Here is a 24,315-nt window from a genome sequence, read left to right as displayed (position 1 = left end):
AGGGCAAGAATTCGGCTTTATGCTTTGGAACATCTAAATGCCTAATCATATCACACTGATTTCGTACTGTATGACTTTTGTGTGGTTCTTCAGATGTTGGTGTAAATGTAGGGTCAGTGTCACTGGCAGATATTTGCCCGTTTCCTGCTGCGTCGGTTTAACATCATAACTATTACTGCGTGATGGTGGTACACACACGGAACTGGCCCGTTTCTAGTCAGGACTTTAAACATAACCCCCTCTTTCTCCTCGATGAACTGCAATCCCTCGCCAGGAACTCCATGGCAAATGAAAGATGGGATTTCAGGGTATACCTCATCCTCTTCGTACTGACTCCTTTCCTCAAGGGCGCTGCCATACAAAAATAGCAATTCGATGTATGTTTTTTGGGTTCACGCCAAATGGCCACACACACACACACACACACACACACACACACACACACACACACACACACACACACAACCATGGAGACCATTTTACCATGGATCCAAGCATACATTGCGGACGAACACGAGGTGCAACACATGTGTGGAGCCCACGAATTATCTTGGTCGCAAATTCGACACCCGATATATAGTCTATGCTTGTTTCACTACTTCATAATCTCTTTCGGCTTGAATGACAATGACATCTGCACAAATGTAACGTTGGTTACTGCTGGTGCGGGCCACTTTTGTGAAAGCCTTCACTCGTGCAGTAACAATTCAATTTCATCACATCCATTTAGTGACTGCCGCTACGATACTTGTTGCAGTAACAAGCAAACTAACGCAGCAGCAGAGCAGGCAGCAGTGACAAATTGCAAAATTGCATTTGGTCTCTACCTTCGACAATCCTCACGTTACGTTGGTGCGTGCACGATTTAACAGTGTAAAGCAGTAGTGCCAAATTTTAAAAGAAGCGCCAATCACTCGCTTTCGGTAGAGGACCCTTGTCACATTGCCTTTGCATGTAGCTTACAGGGTTTCATAAATGTGACTGTGAAACGTTAACACCTTATTTACTTGTAACCCTGAGGTAGGAGACAATTTTAACCTTCGTATTCGTCTTTAGATAATCTAAATGTATAAAACAAGCTAAATTAGTTCCAAAAAAAGTGGAAATTTGTGGACCAGTTCTATTAGGAGATAGTAATCGATCTGAGAACATTAAAACGTATTCCTACCACGTCAAGGCAGTGCAAATCACAGTAACGTTTCCTGTCGCAAAAATATCTTAATGTCAGTCAGTGTGATGGAAATGCAGGGCATAGAAATTGTAGTGAGAGAGATTAATGCAGACACAAAGCAAACTGTGTACATTAAGAGTAAAATTAAAATTAAATCACCTAAAACTTCTAAACTGAGGAAGTTGCAACTGCAAATATAAATGTTAAGAAATACCCCAATGGGGTTTTGTACCGATATCATTCGTAAGCAGTAAGGGAAATGTTGTACCAGAATTTCCGGTATATCTGTTGCACGAAGCTGTTGTAATAAGACATTTCGGAACGTGTTCGTCGGCGCATCAAGCCAGATTTCATTGGAAGTTTGTGTACGCATCATTGGTGTCGCGCGCAGACGGACTTAATGATTCTTGTAATAGTTTTAGCGGAAATGTCAGACTTAAGGTGCTTTCGAGAGAACTGTGCAATGTAGCTAAGCAGTAAGCTGCTAGCCCTATCGTCCGCTGTCTCCACGTCCCGTGGGTGGTAAGACTGAGGTGCCAACTGCTCACTCTTGCACGGGAATGCGTACACCACAGTGCCCCCCCCCCCCCCTCTCTCTCTCTCTCTCTCTCTCTCTCTCTCTCTCTCTCTCTCTCTCTCTCTCTCGTAAACAAACACAGCCAGGATGCAAAGTCAGCAGAGGCGAGAATGCGGTTGCCGACAGGACTGAACGAACAGTAGCAAACACGTTTCGAGCCACCTGATGCATTGGTTAACGCACTGAACTTGTATGTCTACTTCCGTCTATCCAGATTTAGGATTTGCAATTCTACATTAACCACTAAACGCGAATGCTGGACGATTCGTTTTAAAAGAACATGGCCGATTTCAGGGCCCGACTGTCCCGTATTCGTGCTTGTTCTACCACTTAAAGACCTTGTTGTCGTTGCATGAGTAACCTGTGCAGTTGTGCTGCCTCCACAGCATATAGAGCTGGGAAAATGAGAATAAAGGTGGGACCGTCCGTAGGCATTCGGGCAGTCATGTTTTCCTGGATGCACTCGCAAATGGAGTAAGACTGCGCCATACAGATGCGAATTACCGAAGCGCTGTATACCGACACTCGGAGTATATTTTTTATCGTAGACGTTGAAGAGGACGCAAAAACCATCCTCTTCCTTTTGTAGTTTGAAAAGCGTGTGACGTATACGTCGGAACACGTACTCATCACTATTCAGATTGACGTCTTTCGTCAATTTGACAAGTGATCAGTGCACATTCCACGGTATACTTACCATTGTTGCAATACAATTAACTATTTACGACGTTACCTGACAATTTTCTACTGCTTAGTTGCTCTTCAAAACAGCATCCTATACGAGCAAACCAGCTGCGTCTTTACCGGTAATTTCTCATATTGTAGGTACATGCAGGGATGCTTTAAAAAAAAAAGAAATGGCTCAATGCAGTCATAGGGTCGAATTGCGGAGTCTGCTTTCATGTCTCGCAACTAATTTGCTGTAAATAATAAACTGTAGCTGTGATCCTGCAGTCAAGTAGTCGAGGTATTGGCCAAGATTACGAGTTAATGAAATACACATAAATACAAAATACAAGTGAAATGAATAATTGAATAGCAGGGTTCTGTTCTAACGTCTATAATTCATGTGGATAACAATTTATATTGAATGTTTATTCAGAAAGGGACATCTCAAATAAACAAGTCCTATGTTATTCAGGTCAAATATAGACGGAGAATACCCTTATCAAATGTAGTATAGTTTCGTTGAGCCGCGTTGAATGGCAGCAAAATCCCCAAATTAAATTGTAATCAAAGATATACGAAAACTGAAGACCATTGCGTGATCACTATACATGAAGTATTCACCAGCTCAAAACAGTTAACATGATGATTTACATACTAACACATACGATACAAAGAATAGTAACTCGTTCTCGATCCTTACTTCCTTTATACAATCGGACAAAGTTAGTCCTACACAGGTGCACATTGACCCATCGAAATAGTATGGTAGCGGCAGTTTACCGCCCAGAATCTGTCAGCCACACGACCGAATAAAGCACTAATCGCAGGCATGTTTGCCTTGAAAACCAAACTTAAATGTTTCTCCAGAATCGCTCCCGTGGTCCCTTCACCCGGAAGGCCAGTCTGCTCTTGAGTCCCTATTGTTCCGCTACTGTCTGCGTTTCCATTAGCTGAAGGGTGTCTCTCGCCAAAATACATCGTTCTGACCTTCTAGACACAGAATTTGTCTCAAATGACTACTTTCCAGACTAATATATTAAAACAATATGTATTTAAAGAAATAAAAACATTCAGTCACACTAAGACCATTAACAATAAATACAAAGATTTGTCGACAAATACGGTAAGTAGGTATTCTCGCACAGGTGAGCTTGTGATGAACGTCGTTAAATATTGTTTAAATTGTTATTTAGGCCTGTTTGACAGAAGCATCTTCCGCCACTCTTATAAAGGTAGTGTCAGCTAACACATGAGATTGAGCACCTCTTAAATTACCATGATTTTCTATTATCAGTGGTGATTAATATTTAAATAAAGTTACTGGAGAAATAGTAAACTGTTCATTACATAAATACACAAGACTGTGTTATTAATGCTGTATTCATTTTCCGTGTAATTTTTGAGGATACGATGTTCTGACATACTTCCATAATAAAAAAAATAAACTTAATAAATCAAATAATATACAGATGTGTGTAGCCTTTAGGGATAATAGCTATAGTGCAGTGCTGTCACAAGAAGCTATAGGCACACACATAAAACAAAAGTAATAAATATTACAAAGAAAAAATGCTATGGCCACCCACATGAATATGCTTAGACTCGAGTGTTGCCGAGATACGCACATGCCCGTGCGAGCGAATTGTGTAGCAACAACAGCTTTAGAAGTAAGAGTAGTTGCAGTTAGTCGTCAAAGTTTTTCTGGGGATGCCAGTAACATGTCTGGTAATGTTAGCTGGAAGTTACTCACTGTGAACTTCAGTTGATTCCTCTTATTTTTAATTCTTTTCAATGTTTTATTTGTACAATTCAAGAGTTTCCAGATAACAGGTCTAACATTCGTAGCAGTATATTGTTACACTTGGCCCTTTCGAAAGTGCTTTCAACAACTGAGGCGAGGGGGGCATATTTGTAGCCCATGTGGTTACCACGGCCTCCATTCTGCGGCGAACAGACCCAATAGGCCTCTGGTACAATACGCGTCATACGAATATCTAAAGTCATTTTTATATTTGGGACATCAGTCAATTCTGTTCTGATCATAAACAATAAAAGTGGTAAGAACGATCGCCCTTTTGAACATATGGTATTTCTCCGATTTGTTGTGACTATTCAATTGGCGCAGTTTGTGTGTGCACCCCATCCCCCAGTCACGCGTCCTAAAACTCAGCAGTTATCATTGCAATTCAGGTTATGGAAAGCCGAAATTGGAACAGTAATCGTAGCTACGGAAAAAAGAGAAGCTACCTGTAGTTCTTATTGTCGGTATCGTTTGATCTGCTTCGTTGAAGAAGAATGAATGAAAGACTTTTTAGTAAGATCACACGCTACTAGAACGAGTGTATTAATTTTCGTTTTTTTATCTACACGTATTGTAGTGAATAGTCTGGGTTGTCGATATTCACCATGGCTAAGTCTGAAATGAGATGTACCAAGCGGCAGTAATGAAAGTGTATCCCTGTCGTGGCATATTTCACAAAAAGCAACAGGACTCCAAAAGCTGTGTCGCCCAGGACACCTTTATAACTCACTCGTACAGTGTTACAGCCCTGAAATAGGCGCTACATAACAATCACCAAACGTTTTCGAAAGCCATGTGTCATTAGATCAGCAAATGGCAAATGTGGGTGGTTGCCATCTCAAAACCTGTCTTAGTCGTGTACTGTAATTCCTATGTTACAGTACAGATTGTCATCGTGAGGTAGGGAGACAAATGCCGTTTTTGTTCTCAACATCTAACGCTGACCCATAGAAGCAGCTCTTGTACAAGTAAATCGGATTTCTTGTCTGTAACAGAGCGACTGCCTTCAGCGCTGAGTTGCTGTCAGAGGTTGCTTGTGTGTTCCGTACGTCCAAACGTATGGCCACTAGACAGTGACGTAGAAAATATTTCAGCAGGATATATTAATGATTTGTTCGTAGATGACAATTGTTGTGCAGGCCTTGTAAGTCGTCACGTGGGTGTTGTGGATGCAGTCCATTGCACGCAGTCGGTGACGTAACAGCATCAATGTCAGACGATTTAGATATCCTTCGATTAGAAAATAAAAATGTTGAGTAAATACAGCGAACCAGTTGCAACAGAAGGTAGTTTTATTCAAACTTTGCCAACAGTTTCGGCGGATGCAAACCAGTCCTCTTCAGAAGTACGTGTAAATAAAAAAAACCTTCGAAATTTAACTTATTAAAAGATAGGGCGGGACTACGTCAGATCATTGTTATGGGGTAATCACAAAATCTCTTGATCTTTTAGGGAAAGCAGATAGGTAATGGCGAAATGATTTAATATTCAGGCATTTAAATTATGAAGATAAGGATATTCTACTTGTGACACCATAAAATGAATAAGTGTACAGGGCTGTCGCAAATACAAATAAACTTGGCAAATTTTTGTAGATGCCTTGTACCCTACCTCACGTCTTAAACGCTAAGTACGTTCACGTCGATGTCATCGGCTCCTTCTACAAAACTGGAAATCGCAGTTTGAGTAAAACTTCAGCGATGGGGAGTGCACGCAATATGTTCTGTTTGGCTTCAACGAAAATTAATATACTCGTTCTAGTAGCGTGTGATCTTACTAAAGTGTTTCAATCATTCTTCAACGGAGCAGATCAAACGATACCTCGTGATAGCGTTCGCAGGAAGTAAGTATACTCTTAGTGCATGTCACCACGCCGCCTGAAAAGCTTTTCTTCTTTCCTCAGTCGATGTGTTTAAAGTAATTGTTTTTGTCAATGAACTAATTTTTAAACGACTATAAATGTTTAGAAGAATGGGATAACTAAAAACAGGATCTGACACGAATACTTGTCGGTGCTACTCTACTGTGAGTAACCTAAGTTTTTTAAGTGGAGGAACATTGAATTTTTTAAGCATTTTCGATGAGTCCTACGCTGTTTTTCAAACTGTGGAGTCCTTAGTACATCTGCCTAGAGATATTGGGCGAATGAAAGGTCAGATCAATTTCCAAAATTAAAATTCGCACATTTGCTTACGTTGCCCAAGACTACAGAGCAAAGCTTGTAAACAAAGTTGTTTCTAGGGGAGACTCGTTAAGGTGAAAGGAACCTAGTTATTTGTTCGAAAACTTCGTTGTTTCCCGGGAGCTAGTAGTATAGTAAAGATTTCTCTGTGATTCATAATGTTAATCTTAGACCTGAAATCCGCCCATCAAATGGGCGAAGTGAATATTTTGTCCTTGCTGAAAACGCAAGTATTACCAGCGATCTTGTTTGGACGTGACTAATAATGACTTGTTACGCGATTAAGATAGCGCATAAGTCATTCTCATTCTCGTTAAGGTAACATAGACATGGAACCTAAATAAGATATTGCATCTTGAAATTCACATATTCTAGAAAATACACTGTGCATTTAAAAGTCGAGTATGGTGTACTTCTACACACACACACACACACACACACACACACACACACACACACACACACACACACACACACACACACACACACAGAGAGAGAGAGAGAGAGAGAGAGAGAGAGAGAGAGAGAGAGAGAGAGAGAGAGAGAGACGAAATTCAGATAAAAAATGTAATTGCGTATTATTTAAGTGACTACTGATGTGTTTTTATCCTTCTAGTTTTTACCCACTTCCGAGCGGTAGTGGATTTAATGAATCCAGACATCGTTTCTGGGAACTATGGGGATCTTACAAACATTTGAGCACTTTTTTATTGGATATTATCGGTTGTATTGCTATTTTAATCTACTCAAACCATACGTGCAGTAATATCGTGCGTCCCTTACCCCAACCAAACTTAAATTCGAATATTCGTAAGGACACTTCCCTAAACGTTGGGAATATTGTGGTTTGTTAAAAAAACTTAAGTTTTTCGTAATGTTGTACAGTTGCAGTTCGGTTGTTGAAAAGCTTTGGCACCCCCCTCGTGTATGTATTCTTGCACTTTCCTGACCCATGGGGAAGATAAGTAGATGTTAGGAAGGAATAAGGGAGGGAGGGAGAGAGAGAGAGAGAGAGAGAGAGAGAGAGAGAGAGATATTTAAAATCGGACGAAATGGAGACATAAATATACATAGGACGCGCGGCGGCTGCCTACCGACACTTGACGTTTCCCGGAGCCCGGTCAATAATTAAACAGGTAATAATCGTGGCCCGCCGGCGTACACAGGAAGGTGATTTACGGGGGCGATAAAACGGAAATAGAGCGGTCTCCGGAGTCCCGGAGGTGTCGGGGCGGCTCAAAAAGCGGCTGGGAGTGTCCGCTGCCGCCGCAACAGCACGCAGGTGCGCCAAAGCCTCGGTAATTGATTTTGGCGTCCACTTGTTATCGTAGTGCATAAACAGTGGCCGAGCTGCCGCATCAGGTGCTTCGCTTAAGTCCTCTGCTAAGCTCCTCTCTGCCTGTGATTTGTGAACTGCCCCTCCCTCAGCGAACGAGCGTGCCCCCTGGTTCCCGCACGAATAACTACCTAATTTGTTCCCTCTACTTCATGTGCGTTATTACGGAGTGGGAAACGTGACGGGAGATACTTCTTATATTACAAGCACGGGCGGAGGACTGTTTCAGATGATATTCTGAATTAAAGATAATGCAAAATTTTATGCTCATAGCAGCTAAGACTTCTGACTTCGTAGAATCCATGACGGAAAAGCGTTGTCGAGTGGTATTTTTATTTGCGCTTGTCTACGCTTGAAATTCTCCATGATGGCAGAGAACTCAATTTTTTCGATGAGTTGTTTCTGCTTGCTGTTGTTAAGGCTACAACGTCTGCTACAATCCATTTCATGAAAGAATAAAGGTTAAATAATTACTTTAGCTCGGAAAGAGAATAATACTGATATCAGTTACGATATAAAAGTCTGATAAATAGCACTATTAAATTCATGAGAAAGTTGAAGCTTTCTTCTGGATAAAGCTTTTTGTTTCCGAAGTCATAGTATTAAAAAAACTGCGTACATACTGATAGATTTTTGGGATTTAATATGTAAATAGTAAACATCTAATCATATCTAAATACAAATTAGGATGGTGAACATTAAGTCACCCTGATACAATGTAACACAAGTTTAACAAAAGTACTGATTAGATATAAAATAAGATTTACAGTTAGAGTATACGAAAACGTTCAAACAAGGCAAAAACGGAACGCAGGATACACACTGGTAGTAACTGTAAGAGTTAAAAGTGGGGAACATATTGCTTAACATCCAGTTATAAAGTAGTTTGACCACACTGCGAAAACAATTGCAGTGTCGTAACTGAGTACACATCCACGGAAGTGAAAATACTGCCAAAACTAAATTGTAACTATTTAATTTCGTTGAGTTGCTTCTCTATGGTTCTTAAATTTGTTTTATGAAAGAGATGTCGACGAGTTTTAATTAAAGATAAGTAATTGCACTAGGGGAGTAATCACCCATTGAAAGCGAGGCTTTGATTGGTAACAAATTGATTTGAACGAATTTGTTTTCCCTTTTAATGTAAATTGTTTTCGCAGAATGAAATGCAAACATATTTGTTTTCTGTAATTAACAGAATGTTCAGTGAATTTAAATACCCGTTTATGAGACCCTATTTGTTTCAATTCCATCGTTCGATTATTGTGTGTCAGAGGCGACTGCTTGAAAAGATACACCTGCCCTTAGACGAATTTTGGTTTGAGCACCTGCTTTAATGGACGTAATGGTGTTGTTGATACCACTCCTTCGTTCGATCATTGAACGGACTTTCCCAGACAGCGGAAAGTGGACGTCCATCCAAAGTGCTTTTTGTTATTTTTCACGTACAGAATTCATAAGTAAAAGTAAAAGAAATAAAACTTTCACGGAAATCATATCACTTTTCATGTCATTGCGCTAAATTTCCATTAGGGAGACATTGTGTTTCCGTCAACAGCAACATTTCACCTGTTCCGAAGTTTGCCTTATGCATTGTACATAATTGTGCAGGTCCATGATGGGTATTGCTTCATTTGTCCATTGTTACGAATTCGAGAAAATTTTATCAACCGTCTTGTTCCTAGATTGTTGTTGTTGTGGTCTTCAGTCCTGAGACTGGTTTGATGCAGCTCTCCATGCTACTCTATCCTGTGCAAGCTTCTTCGTTTCCCAGTACCTACTGCAACCTACATCCTTCTGAATCTGCTTAGTGTATTCATCTCTTGGTCTCCCTCTACGATTTTTACCCTCCATGCTGCCCTCCAATACTAAATTGGTGATCCCTTGATGCCTCAGAACATGTCCTACCAACCGATCCCATCTTCTGGTCGAGTTGTGCATTAGATGTGTAAAAAGAGTAATGTATGTAGCAATGTCGAATGTAATATGCACCTGTTACTCGCGTTTTCTGTCCTAAAGCCTGTATCGCTGCCTGTCGCGGATGTTTGTATCTGTGATCACGTGTTTGAATTAATTTATATTTTTCTTCAGTTTGCGCCTGTTAATGATATTAACAGACTCGGATGCCTAAGATTATGAAGTACCTGCGACGTGCCTACCTGGTCCAAGGCTCGAGTGTAATCTTAGTCGCTATCTTCAGCACCGTAGAAATATAAAACCACGATTTGAAGAAAAAGTCTAAAACATAGCAAGTGTATTTCCATTAACTGTTAAGGTATGGAAACAAAACTATCAAGAATATGTGCGACTTATACCATTAGATCCACGACATTGACAGTTACAGAACCCACAAAGCAACAATTACAGAAACTTGGCAGAGAAGTTGCTGACCGGTTACGTACTCAGTCATGTTCACTGACATCGTGTCAGTGATCTATAGTATCCGCCATTCTTTATACTAGGTCTCACTGCACGTGGTCAGGTAATCTTCTTCCAGAATATGGAAGTGCAGATACTTGAAGGATGGACATCATTTCGCAATATAAAACTCACTACTAATGAAGCTACCCTGTTCAGTTTATCCTAAATATCCTGGAGCCGAGGTATGGTATATCTCCTTAGTTTATCCGTTAGGGCGTTCAGCTGTGCAGCAATTCAAGCTTGTAGTCACGACGACACCGCCTTAACAGATATGCGTCCCTAACTGGAAAATTGGAAGAAGCGATAATCAGCCGAAAAAATTTGGATTTTGGCACAGTGTACAGCGGCGGTGTGTATATTACACTCTAAGGCATTTGCAGTTTCTAAACCATTATTTTTCCGCGCCCGGGGCTGTACTGGCACCTGTTTCGCGTTTACTTAGTTTGATGGCCGCCTCAGATCCGAGCTTCACATAATTCTGAACTTCCCCTTGAGAGAAGAGACGAGTATGCCGTACTTATGTGTAAGTCATCTCTTTACCCCCATCGTTTGGGTTCATTCATGCAACTCAGAATTTCCAGCAATGTTAGTGTACTTACTGGTATACACAGTCCGTTAAAAAAGCGACGTCAGCCCAGTAACTAAGGCGGTAGCTTGAACTAATAAGTGTAAACAACAAATGCGCATTCGATTTACAGTGAGTTCTGAACAGGCTGTTGAAGTAGTGGACGTTCGGCCGTAGTGTCGGCGTTGTCACAAATGCAATGGAACATGTCTAAATCCAGTGCTCAGAGACATTCTCCAGGATAATACGAAGAGAGGAAAGTTTTCCCTCACTCCGTGACTGTCGAACAAACAACGCGTGGATGCTGCCGCGTTTTTATTGAAACGCAAAACGTGGACAATTCTTTTGTGGTAAAGAAATCACGGGTTACGAGACTTAATGTTGTCAGTACGAATCTACCATAAAACGACAGAGGGCAGAATTCACATAAATGGTCAACGCCTGGACGAAATACCCGACATTTAAGCTATTGTGGCGTGCGAATTGATCATCCCAAAGAAGGACTTTCCTGACAGTTTCAAATGGTTGTATGAACTCTGTGCATTGTACTCAATATTTCTCTATTTTATATTAATCCAATGTTGAAAATATCTAGTCTGATGGGGTGAAGTATATTGATGTTAGTAAAACGTTTTTCTGTGTACGTCCCACTGGCGGAAGTACACAGTGCTCACCATGTCAGTAGGACACGGATACTGATCTTCATTTCTTCCCCATTAAATTTTTATACAGTTTGAACGACTTTACATCGCCGACACACCAACAATCGGAACACAAGTATATTACAGCGTGTAGCAGTGAGCACGACGCTGCTAATCGGATTACCGCTGGCATCATGTATGCAAATCACAAGGGAAAGGATCAATTAGCGCTGCCTCATTTTAGCTACAGCATGTCTGCACCAAGGCAGTACATTTGTTAAGTAGCTGTGCTTGGATTTGATTCAGCAGTTTCGTGGATTTATTTGGCAGCATTTTGTCGAGCTGTGGTATTGTATCGCATTTCTACGCTGTCTCATTCTTGGGCCGTGTATATTATTGCAGTTTGTTGATTTGGTGTGCAAGAGTTTTTGAGGACTTCACGGTTAGCAGTTCCTGCGCTAGGTTTAGGTGTTTTGTTTGACCATCAGATTGAACTTTTTGCTTTCGTAGAGATCAATAGAAATATATTTTCAGTGTCAAGAGTAAAAATTACACCATTAGAAGTTGAATAGCTTGTAATACCTACAGCTAGAGTATCATTTAACGTGCTTATCATACCTAAAGTTTTCTATAGATTTGAGAGTACTTTCGATACTTCCATGTCATGTAACGCAATAGCAAGAAATGGTCATTATGGGAAATGTTTATAAGTACTATTGCAAAATATGTAATTTAAAAACCAGCGCGCAAGGTAATTTTTTCAGGCCGATAAAGATGCTTTAGTAAATTTAAGCGTAACGCCAAACACACACTGTACACACACGATCTCAGTATTATTAATATAACAGTGGTATCACTGGACACTGGACATAAAGAAAAATATAGAGTTCTCCGGAAAATAGTTTATTGGTATTTTAATAGCAAGTTGGCAGCTACAATGTCTAGTGTTTACCTTGAGTAGCTGCTGCAGTGCTTTTTTCCGGACGTAAACATCGTCATGGGTTTATTCTGGCTGGAAGTAAAATTTTCTTGCCGTTGGATAAAACATACTTGGAACTGTTACTGCTGCACAATACTTGATATACCGCCAGGTATTCATTTGACGAAGGAAACGGATGCTACTTCTCTACATGCATGTGAATGTTTTTACTCGTAGAAAAGTAGTGGTGAATAACACGCATTGAACCAAGATTTCGATATTCAGATTTTTTGCTACAGCCTTATAAAAATATGTATTGATACTCCGGTTTACACTCTCTAAACATGCTTCGTTGCAGCAGAAACTTTGGTAGTGTCGGTTTACTAATTTTTAACGTCTAATTCACTCATGAATATGCAGAACACGCAGGTAAATGTTGTAAGTCTTGGCCTTTTTCATTATAATTCTAATTCGGATAGGGGCTATGATAATGACAAAGAGGCACGCACATGCTATTGCCTGTGTGAACAAAGGATCTTCTATCGGCTGTTGGTAGGGTTAAGCTTCTGTCTCTCGTTGGAAATACGACATCGTTTACCAAATTTTAAGATACTTCTAGGGTATTAGTGTTGCCTATTTCAGTTGTTAACAGATCTGCGTTGAGGACAATGTTATAAGAAATGATTTTCGCTGTGAATATTTCTTAAAATTCCCTTGTTACCACGATATTTTCCGCTAGGTGCAGAACTGTTTATAACGCCGTTTTTGGTATCCCCATCACACGTCTCAATACAAAGCAAATTAGAGATGTTTCATGAACTTTTCCCGACTCTGTGTAGCAATTGATGGGCGCAGGAGCATTGCGCGACCCATGGACGTTGAACATATTAGTATACAACATCTTGACGGCGAATAAGCCGCTGCGTATCAATTACGGTTTCTCGTTGTTATTCAGGCTTCCTGCTGCTTCCTCTCTGAAACACGTTGCAGGAAGGTGCGTCAGCGCCATATTGGCTGTCGAATCTTTATAGCCAACTCATCTGTCGCCTTTAGCGCCGTTCGTCAAAGCTAGGTCTCCACTTCTGTAAGATACAGAATTACGACACTAAAAATTCGATCACTGTGTGTGTGTGTGTGTGTGTGTGTGTGTGTGTGTGTGTGTGTGTGTTTTTTGCATATTTTGTAATACAGTTCTCTTTTGTTACAGCGAGGCTCCGACGACCTCTTGTCGCAGACGGGCGCAGTGAGCAATGGCTCAGTAATGAGTCCGCAGCCAAATCATGCGGACAACAACAATGACGCCAAGAAGGTAAGAAACTGAATTCAGGTATCCAGATACAAAAAGGTCGCATGATAACTAATAGCCACTTAGTATTTAAGACGTGGTATTTTCAGTCATCAGCGAAATGCGCTCTATTGCGACGTCGTAAGTATGCAAGTGCAGCGTAGGGAGTAGAGAATAAAATACACCCTTTGGCGGAGTTCGGATCCACACTACATTTCGTTTTTAATTCTCATCAGAATTTTTCACAGCAGATAGTATTCGGTTTCATTTGAGCCTTTAGATGTCCTAGTCACACTATTGTGTGTAAAGATTGCCCGTAGAAATTGTTTGCATAAAAACAAAATGATTTCAAGTAGGTTTTATTATGTGCATATGAAAGTATTCCCTGTTCGTTGCATCTGCTTATCGAAGACAGGCATTACATCCCAGTGCGTATTGAAGGCACTTTCGATCCAAGGGTCGAAGAAAATAAGGCACAGATGCCTAGAAAACAAGGGCGGCGGTCAAAGCATTCATTGTGTAAAAGACAGCCGCGAAACAGAAGGGATGTTAGATTAAGAAACTGCACACATTACCGATAAGAAAGCATAACCATTCAACTCAGATGTATAAAGGTATACCGAGCGTGTTGTAAATTAGCGTTCTCTTCAAATCTTTATCGTGTCTCACTGGTTAATTAGCGTCGCTTGTAATAACTTTCGTTACCAGATAGGTAAAGACATCAAAATGCTAGTGTGGCTGCCCACCGATGACTTTAAAACGCTTTGTTTTTGTATGTCCGCTATGTGTGGACGCCTAAATGTTTCCCTGTCTGATCAGAATTTTCAGTTTTTGATGTATACGCATCGAAGACCGCCTGTACACGGTATGGTTAAATGCTTAATTGTACTGTCCAGGGAAACTTACGAAAACAAGTTTTAATTTTAGTTATTTTTTCGTGTGATTTGTCTAGCATTATACATGTGGAAGCCTTTATGAAGTGGGAATTGAATGTAAAATGAAATGTTAGCGTTGCTTTTGGACACCTAAACGCGAAGTGCAGGGAAGGAAGTATCTAGACAAAAGGTGTAAAAATATTATAAGTAATGTTATATGTATTATGACGTGCAATATTATTGGAATACTGTCAGTAACATGTACACAATTGCCGAATCAACTCACTGATACATTTCGTAGTTCGGATAAAAGTTGAAAGAAAGATACAAATTTAGTTACTACATCTGTAACAAATAGAAGCACGCCATTTTAGCCATAAAATAATGTAAAACTTTGGCATGTTGAAGTAGCCCTGATTGTTAACTTCCGATTCGGCCATTATCAGTTATTTCCTTAACCTCACATTTTCATGAAACTGTCTTTGGAGAGGAACGATTTCTGAGAGAAACAGTAACGGCGAAAATACGTCAGATGACAGTAAATTTTAAATGATACTACAGCACTGCTTTTCTGTTACTTTTTTGGACTCTTAAGAAACAGAACTGTTTACAAGTTGCTCTCTTCACAATTGAGCTATTAGATGCCTGGATGAACACGAACCTGTTCGTGTCCGTTGGAATTCTGACTGCTGCATTATCTATGCTGTAGAGTTCGGGGACAGTTGCTTGTTGCGCTCCACATATCATATCCGCATCGAAGTCGAAGTATTCACAGTTTGTCACTGCGAATAGAGTGGGACGAATTTGAATTAGCCGAAACTGTGTGAGCTTCGTCGCTGTGGGAACGCTTACAGCTGATGTCCTGTAGAGGCTGTTGAGAGAACGCGCAAGTGAGTCAATTTGCGTTATTTCCGAGGGCAAGTGAAACTGGCAAGTAATGCAGCAGACTGCTCAGATGATTTGTATTAATCTGTGACGGTAATTAATTTAGTTTATAATACTTCAGTATGCGACCACCTTAGAAATACAGTACTGCTTTTGTTCGCTAACGAACCCACGACGTAAAAGAAAAGCGCCCAGTGGGAGATGGTTCGTAATATTTTAATTATTAAACGCTCTTGGTATTGCATAATACACCGGTGGCAGGCCACATGATACGCCTTACTGAAATTGTCAATTCGGTTGTGAGTGCTGTAAGCTGCGCGCTCGCTTTCGTTACGTGCTGCTGTTCCGTGAGTCATTCTAGCGTTCTGGTCACTCATTTAATTTGAAACTCAAATGGAGTAATGTTGTTTTTTGCATGTTTTGTCAAAACTTGTAATAATCTTTCGACTTACTCATCTGTCTTGAAGGAAAAAGGTCCACATCAGTTCTATTTCTCCAAAGTAGCTTGGGACTGCATAGGTTTCGTCATTGGTTCATTTGTCACTCGATTCGTTACGTCACTCAGTATACATATCGATGTCGTTGTCGATCCTCAGGTTTGATTCAGAATATCAACCTTATTACGTTACCAATTCTATATTACCATATGTTTGATCGTAAAATGCTTGCATAAATAACAATATAGGGGAAATAACTTTTGTAAACGAAGTGGCGCACAGTCTCCAGCGAGGTACTAGTCTATTAAAGAAATTGTACTAGAGGCTGCACCTGAATTTTTTGCGAGCGTTTGTGGCGGCAAACTGTTCATTGCGCAGAACGATTCTACAGTTTAGAAATATAGGCTGATAAAAGATGTGGCTCCCTTTTAACAAGATCAAGGCAAGATGAAAACCTAACCTACTAAGGAAACAATCCCGTAGGACATCTTTCTTAGATGCCTACCTTAACGGCAGCTGCGAATTTTCCACCTGGTGGTTGCGATTGATAGATTGCGTCCATGTTTGCTTTCTGATCTCCTTTTAGTTGTGGTGTGTAACACATTCCCTACGAGAATCTATTTGCATTTGTTTTTAAGTGGCTTTGATCGTATCGTGCGACTGCACAGACCACATATGTACAATATTTGTGTAAAATCGTACACTGTTGGCCTTTCTCCTTTGGTTTTGTTTCTAAGTCTTGCAACTAACTGATAACAGATCTTTTATGCGAATCTGAATGTCACTTTTTTGTTGGGTCTAATTCTGATTTGTTACAATTTGTTAAGGAGATATACGGAGCAGCTTGCACAAGTTGCAGAACTGTCTTCGATGCGAAAATTTGTCATTAAAAGCGGCAATCTGTACGCGTTTAAGACGACAGTGATGGCTTTATCAACGCATCACCGAGTTTGAACGAGGTCGTATAATAGGACTAAGAGAAGCTGGCTGTCCCTTTCGTGGTATTCCAGAAAGGCTTAACAGGCATGATTACTGGCTGCGGTGGTCACAGGAATATACGGTCGCAAGTAAACCGGCCTCCGAACGGCCACATTGCACTATGGAGAGGGAAGACCATCACATTCGGCGTATCGCTGTGGCGCATCGTAACTGCACCTGCATGCAGCATCAGTTTCAGCAGCAGTTGGCAACATAGTGTCACAAGAACGGTTACACGTAGATTATTTATAGGAAGACAGCTCCGAGCTAGACGACATGTAGCGTGCATTGCACTGACACCAAACCACCGCTATGTCAAGCGGGAGCTCATTGGAGGGCGGGGTGGTTGTGTGTCTTGTTTTCTGATGAAACTTGGTTTTGCTTCCGTGTCATGATGGCAGTGTGTTGGTTACGAAGATGCCAGTTGAGGGCTTGCAACCTACCTGTCTGCGTGCTAGGCACACTGGACCTACACCTGGAGATACCTGGGGTGCGATTTCGTATGACAGCAGGTGCACTCATAGCTATCCCACACATGCTGACTGCAAATTTGTTCGTCAGTCTGGTGATCCTACCTGTTGTTTCCGAACATCATTTGAGGGGGTGTTGTCCAACAGGATAACGCTCGCCCATATACCACTACTGTAACCCAACATGCCCTACGGTTTGTCGACATGTTACCTTGGTCTGCTCGATCACACACATGGGACATCAGCGGACGACACCTCCAGCATAATCCTCAAACATTATTAACACTTTGCCGTCCGCACGTCTCGTACAAATTTATTCGCTTGGCGCCGGCAGCGCCAATTCGGATTACTGGGCTTATCGCCGGCCGTTCTCGACATTATGTGCAGATTATAAATTGTTAAGTTTTACTAATCTCATCGTTCTCATAAGTTCTCAACCTTGTTCCCATACTTTAATGAAATTTCGAAGATATACATACGTAAATAAATACAAAATTTGTTTCATCGATTTTACTTGCATTGTCTTTGGTACTTACTATTTCTCTTGCATATGATATTCAGCAAAAGTCTCAAAGATGTAACTCAACTCCACAAGACTTGCCCATTAAGTTTAATATACTAGCATTTTTTTCCCGGCAGTGTAGAGCGTGTTTGTTTCTCCACGTCTTCGAAGCAACGGAAAAATTTCAAGCGCGTGTGTGCGTGTGCGTGCGTAAACTTGGTAGACATGTCACTCACTGTCTGGAAATAATCGCTATGGGTGTTAAGAACAACCTACCTATCGAAGAGGTTTAGGCGAAAAGGGAGCGTGGCCCACAATGCGCCGACACTCTTAATTTAGGTACCCAGTATTTGAGAATGAGAGCATTAGTGGTTTGGTTACAACTGTACAAACAATTTAAAGCCTCAACGAAACATCTCGCTGACAACCTCCACGAAATGATAAAAGGAAAGTAAGTTTATCACCTCCTACACATTCGCTGTTCATGCAGTAAAACGGCAGCACGAAGTATGACTTTTAGTACTACTTCACCAGTAACTGTATTTGCGACCCATGTTGCAAACAGTATTCACATAGTGTTCCACTGAGCGTACCAGTAAAATATTATTGTACCACACACAGTTCCGGAGATACGTCGTCGTAAATATTGAGCTGCATGAAAATAAGACCGTAGGGCTAATTTCACTAGATACAAGTGTACAAAATACGTGTCAAATACGTTAAATATAAGTGAAATGTATCGGACATGTGCGTACGTGGGCAAAGCCACTGTGAAGAACCTCTTTCTAAACTACTTAAACGTTTTCAGTCAAATTCGTACACAGATTAATTACAATCTAGAAAAAAATATTATAAGGTTAAGAACCACCTACTTCCTGTTGCGGTTAGGGTTGTAACGTGGGGTAGAGAGAGAGAGAGAGAGAGAGAGAGAGAGAGAGAGAGAGAGAGAGAAAATATCCCGATAATGTGACTACTGGTTTGCATTTTTTGATTAAATTAAGTTCCTTAGTTAAATAATTCGATTTGACCATTAATGCTAACGTTTCCGGCCATGTAACCACTCCGATATCATGTCATTACAGCAGGCCATCGGGTGGTGGGGTTAACTATTTTCCCTGGTCCCAGATTAATTAATTTTAAAATCCCTTAAGGTGGCTGCTTGTCTTAAAATTAGTAACCGCTACGTTCAAATACGACCATAGTCCAAACAGTTGCGCGGCCTGGCAACCTAATCTTCACACGCCGAGCCACGTCTCTAGTCCGCAAAAGAGAAACTGTTGGCTCCATCGCTTTTGGCACATTTTTACGTATCGTGGTGTACTATGCAGAGATGACGATGGTAACAAAAGTTCTGAAAGCCCGTCTCTCGGCTCCAGTCTTACAGTTCGATGATACAATACTTGTTGCTTCAAAGGTACAGTAACGAGGAAGTGGCGCACATCTTTGTCAGTGCTGTTGCTTCGCAAGTGCTAAAACAGTCTCGTGTAGCATTCAATTCATTTCTAGAATCATGAATACAAATAAAGATTTTTGAGCAACCGTGGTTGTTGCTGTTCGCGCGCCATACCATGCTCGCGTTTAGTACCAAGTCTTCGCCTGAAGTAAAGTTATAACTCGTAAGTCAGTCGAGGTGCATGTTTTTGCTTTTGCACCTAATTTCCCGTGGTGCCTTTGACTATGATTGAGGTATAATTTCCGTACTCATCCCCCCCCCCCCCCCCCTCTCTCTCTCTCTCTCTCTCTCTCTCTCTCTATATATATATATATATATATATATATATATATATATAATCGGCATCAGTTCTAAATTTTATTGCTTCCTTGAACTCCATACTTATCTTTTGTATTTCCAGACCTGTCGCAGAAAGGAAGCTCGCAATTTGCACTCACATTCGTGTTGTCATAACTTTTCTACCAGGGTTACCCCAAATTATGCTTACATTGGTTACAATATATTTTGGAAATGACGTCTTAAAAAAGCCTCACTTATCGTAGATTTCTCCTTGCGTTTCTTAATAATTCCATCCAACATCCAGACAACACTACCCCGTGGCAGTAGCAGAATTATTAGACAGCCTACCTTATCGACGGGCCCTACGTGAGCAAGTGAATGATTGCCCATCTGTCTGATAGGCAAAAGATTGGAAAACATTTACGAGCCTTTAATCCAAATAGTTACAGACGCGTCGATTGTTTCGACCCCTGTAACGCACCGTTACCTCAGATTGATTAAAACCAACATCTATAGCCCTGCAAGGGGGTCTCTTTCTTCTGAACAGATATTTTTAGTTTATGGAATGTGAGAACTACCGTTAGTCAATTAATAATATTGTGGTATCAGTACAGGCAGTTGGTTAGGCTTAAAATAGTGGCTCACGTGTATCACCATACGTTGCAGCGAATTGCAAGGCGGCAAGGTACCCGGCCACTGAGACAACTGTTCGCGTGGGTAGCTGCCAATAACAGATGAGGTACGAGGCTTGCTTGCGCAGCCTCGGCCGTCGCGCACACTCCGGGCCCGATTCTCGCGTTACTTGTAAGCCGCACGCAGCCGACAAGCTTGGCTGCGCCGTCCTGCGGCGGACCAACTTAGGAGACTGCCGACCAATTCCGCCCGCTCCAGCTCTACCGGATTAAATTTCTCCCAACTGTTGCCCTCTCCTTCACTCGCGTTTAAATTGCTTTCGATCCAGTGAACTTTGCCGTCGGCATTTGTCAGATTTTTTGCCCTCCATTACTCTTTCTGGGATCATATTACGCAGAAGGGAGGCATGTAATAGTGGGCAGTTTCGTTGCCGCAAGAGTGGATATAGCAAGCGTAAACATTACAGTTCATTTAGTTTAAGTTGCTGAGATTTGGCATCGGAAAGACAGGGTGTCTCACTCAAACACATCTCATTTCAAGGACCCAGGAGAGAAAAACCAAGTACATACGACAATGAAAAATGCACCGCATTGTAGACCATCTCAAAGAATTTATATTCTCCCGTCAGAAGTGCCAATATTGTCGCCAGAGTGCAGCATGTTCGCAGGAAATGAAAATGGCGACTCCATAGTAACGTGCGCAGTCAGTAGTGTGGTGTGCAGAAACATAAATCGCCGATTACTGTGCAAAGAAATTGTCGTCGTGTGTATGAATGAATGTGAAAACAATTAAGGAATGGTATAGGAAGTTTCTGGCAACAGGAAGTGTCCTGGAACATTCTAGCGGTGCACGTTACGGAGTTTCAGAAGAGACAGCGGAGGACATAGACGTTTCTCAGAAGCCAACGTAAGACAATTCGTTTAGCGTCTAGGCAACTGTTTGATGTACCTCGATCAACATTGCATCGTGTACTTCACCAGCGTCTTCGTATCCGTATGTGTGCTTACAAAATACAAATTCTGCAACATCTGACGCCGCACGACAAACCACACCGACAATAATTTGCTGCGGATATGCTGCAGCGTATTGATGTCAGCGTCCTGGAAAGATGTTTATTCTCACATGTGGCAACCTTTCATCTATCAGGAAGGGTTAATAGGCATGATGTTTGGATATGGGGTTCGCAGAATCCGCACGTTGTTATTGAACATATTCGTGGTAGCCCTAAACTAAGCGTCTGGTGTGGGGTAATGTACGACAGGATTGTGGGGCCGCTCTTCTTTGCGGAACAAACAGTGAAGGGGTCAGTGTACCTGAACTTGTTGTAGCAGTACCCTCAGATACAAGACTTGCAACCCAACATAATTTTTCAACAAGATGGAGCTCCGCCGCATTGGCCAACGGCTGTTCGTAAGTTTCTGGATAGGAAATTTCCCAATCGTTGAATCGGACGCACGGGACCCATTGCCTGGCCACCACGTTCACCCGACATTACGGTGCTTGATTTCATGTGGGGATTATAGAATGAACGCATGTATGCGACCAAAGTGGACGATACTCTTATGTTGACATCGTATCACCAATGCGATTGCAACAACAGGGGAAATGTTACAAAGAACTTTGCAAGAAATTGAATATGGACTCGATATTCTTCTTGCTACAAATGGTTCACATGTAGAGGTGTATTGGTGATAAATTCTTTGAGATGCTCTACAGTGTGGTGCATTTTTCATTGTATCTACTGTGGTTTCTTCTCCTGGGTCTTTGAAACCAGGCAGGTTTGAGTGGGACACCCTGTGTATTGCCCGCAGCTCGTTGTTCTGGTGGCTAGCGTTGCTGCCTCTGGATCACAGGGTCCCGGGTTCGATTCCCAGCCGGGTTGGGGACTTTCCTGCCCGCGGACTGGGTGTTTGTGTTATCATCATTCGTGAAAGTGGCGAGATTGGACTGTGTAAAAATTGGGACGGGCGCTGATGACCGAGCAGTTGAGGGCCCCACAAACCAATCATCTCATCGGAAATATTGTTATGGAGTGGCGTAAAGAAAGATAAAGAAAGGCATACAATTGCGATGTTGGTTGCTGGATGTGGCTGCTTCTTACGCGATCGCTCGTCTCAGAGATCTTTTAAGTTATTGATTGCCCTTTGGTTCTCATGTACAGGTGCGTTTCCCATTGCATGATTGTGATGACTGAGTTTTTCGGAATTTGCCAGAGCTGTGATTCATTCCCACACAAGCAAAGGCTTTTTAAAAATTGTATACAAATGTACGGATCGGTATTTCAACATGAAAAATTTACCGAAATCATTGAGTGTTCAAACTTTCATCCTTTTCACAGATTTCACTGCAATGTTGTATTTTGCCGCAAGTTCTGTGCCATGCAGAGACAAGTGACCATATTTCGAAGGACGTCCCGTTTGAAACGTGATGCGTCTTTGCTATCAAATTCTATTTATCTTCCGTTCCAGTGAGAAGCTCGAAGCTGTTCATATGGGGATTTTTCATATACCACGTTATCGCGTGATGAGACGGAATGGTGACGGATGGCGGTAGTGGAAGTATTTCGTGGGGTTGGAAGTCTCCCGATTGTAAATCATAGCTGAACTTAGAATCGCCTCTATTACTTGATTTGGCAACTGAAAAATATTTCACTTCTGACTTTGAAAACCTCCAAAGAGAAACTCGCTTTCAAGTAAAACAAAAACTGGTTTATGGAAATAAGAAATTTTGAACCTTGAAATCTCAGGGAAATCATTTGATGAAACACTGTTCCATGATATCCGCATGACTCTCTCTCACGCATACATTTCTGACAGTAACTTTGCGTGCGGTGACGGGGCTTTAAACAGAGGACTATTTCCGTTGCTATATCGTGTTCATTTTAGCGTCAGTTGAGTTTGTAAACAATAACGCACTCGCTGTTCCTTTCGGCGTCAGTAAAGCTTTCGTCCAGTCGTAAGCCAGAGGCCGTGCGTGTCATTGCCCTTGGCCTGTTGTTCAGCATTGCAGAAGCCTTGCAATAGCTGCCCAGTATTGGATTACTTGTTTTAAAGCTTTGTGGACTAAAGGATGTTTGCCATATCTTAAACTTTGACACAGTTAAAGTATGCCTGGCTCCCAGTGCTAAAAGTTATACGTTGTTGCCCTGTAGTTCGAAATTTGGTAACAGAGACATCAAATGTGCAGACATCAAAAATTGGGGACAGAGAGTAATTTAAAGAAAATAAAATTCAGTGAGGCTATTAAAATCAGTCGCAAATCACTTTGAAATAATGACGTCAATATAAATTATCTACTTCTGGCACTAACAGATGAATTCAAGTTAAAAGTAGTCCGATTTTATTTCACAGGTCTGGAAACAAAAAATATGCAAAGTGTTAAAATACACGTGTACTCGTGACTACATAACAAATACGGCGGCAATGTACGGCACTTAAAACTCCAGCGGCAGTGGCGAAAGTGAGGACTGTTTTTGACACTCAAAATGGCCATGATTTTATTCCAAGATAAGCTTTTAATAATCAGTTTTTTCCATTTTCTTTATGTGACACGAGTTGACAGAGACACGTTGATGGTGTCACGGGCGTTAAAACTTGAAAGCACGTCGTATAAACGAAGTGTTCAGATACTTTACCTGCTACACTCTTGATGTATCACCATATTTCACGCTATTGGGAAACAGAGCTACCGATGCTGTGCAGAAAGCCTCCGAGAAGCAACCACTCACAGGTTTCTGCGATTAAGATGTGTTTGAAAACCACAGGGCTATATAACGAAAATATCAACAATCAAAATAAAATGATGTATTTAAAAACTCACAGGCGTGCAAAACCTAAGGTGAAAAAAATTGTCAATGTCACTTCCAAGTAACATAGCTTGATGAAACTTATGGGGACACGCCCCTGATTGGGCTACATTTTTAGCATTGTCTTCACCCTCATAATGCAACTGATTTATAAATGAGAGTTCAAAATTCAACACGATTGGGGTTATTAGTCAAAGCATTTCCCAAAAAATCATTTAGATATTTATTATATTTTGGTACTAAGAACTATTTATAATATTATAAAGAACAGAACACTATTTCACTGCAGTACCATTTTCTTTGGAACCACTGACTGCATAGCTTGAAAAAAGTCAAAGTACAGACAACATTCTCATAAATGTTTTATGGCTCCAGTTTACTTCCCTGATGCTGATCTGTGAAAAAGAGAAGTAATTTATTTTACAACAACA

The 24,315-nt window shown here is 41.2% G+C and overlaps 1 protein-coding gene across 6 annotated transcripts in view; it reads left to right on the top strand.

Annotated features, from left to right (window-relative positions):
• The window catches only part of LOC126474157 (polypyrimidine tract-binding protein 1), a 277,481-nt gene that overhangs the window by 29,308 nt on the left and 223,858 nt on the right, over positions 1-24,315 (top strand). For all 6 annotated transcript variants that reach the window (XM_050101655.1, XM_050101648.1, XM_050101633.1 and 3 more), the window contains exon 2: positions 13,490-13,591. In XM_050101655.1, the coding sequence (XP_049957612.1) occupies positions 13,490-13,591 (102 nt within the window). The remainder of the gene's footprint in view (positions 1-13,489; positions 13,592-24,315) is intronic.

This window comes from Schistocerca serialis, chromosome 1 (genome assembly GCF_023864345.2).
Source record: "Schistocerca serialis cubense isolate TAMUIC-IGC-003099 chromosome 1, iqSchSeri2.2, whole genome shotgun sequence".
NCBI classification, from domain to species: Eukaryota; Metazoa; Arthropoda; class Insecta; order Orthoptera; family Acrididae; genus Schistocerca; species Schistocerca serialis.
This window is presented reverse-complemented; position numbering and strand designations above follow the sequence as displayed.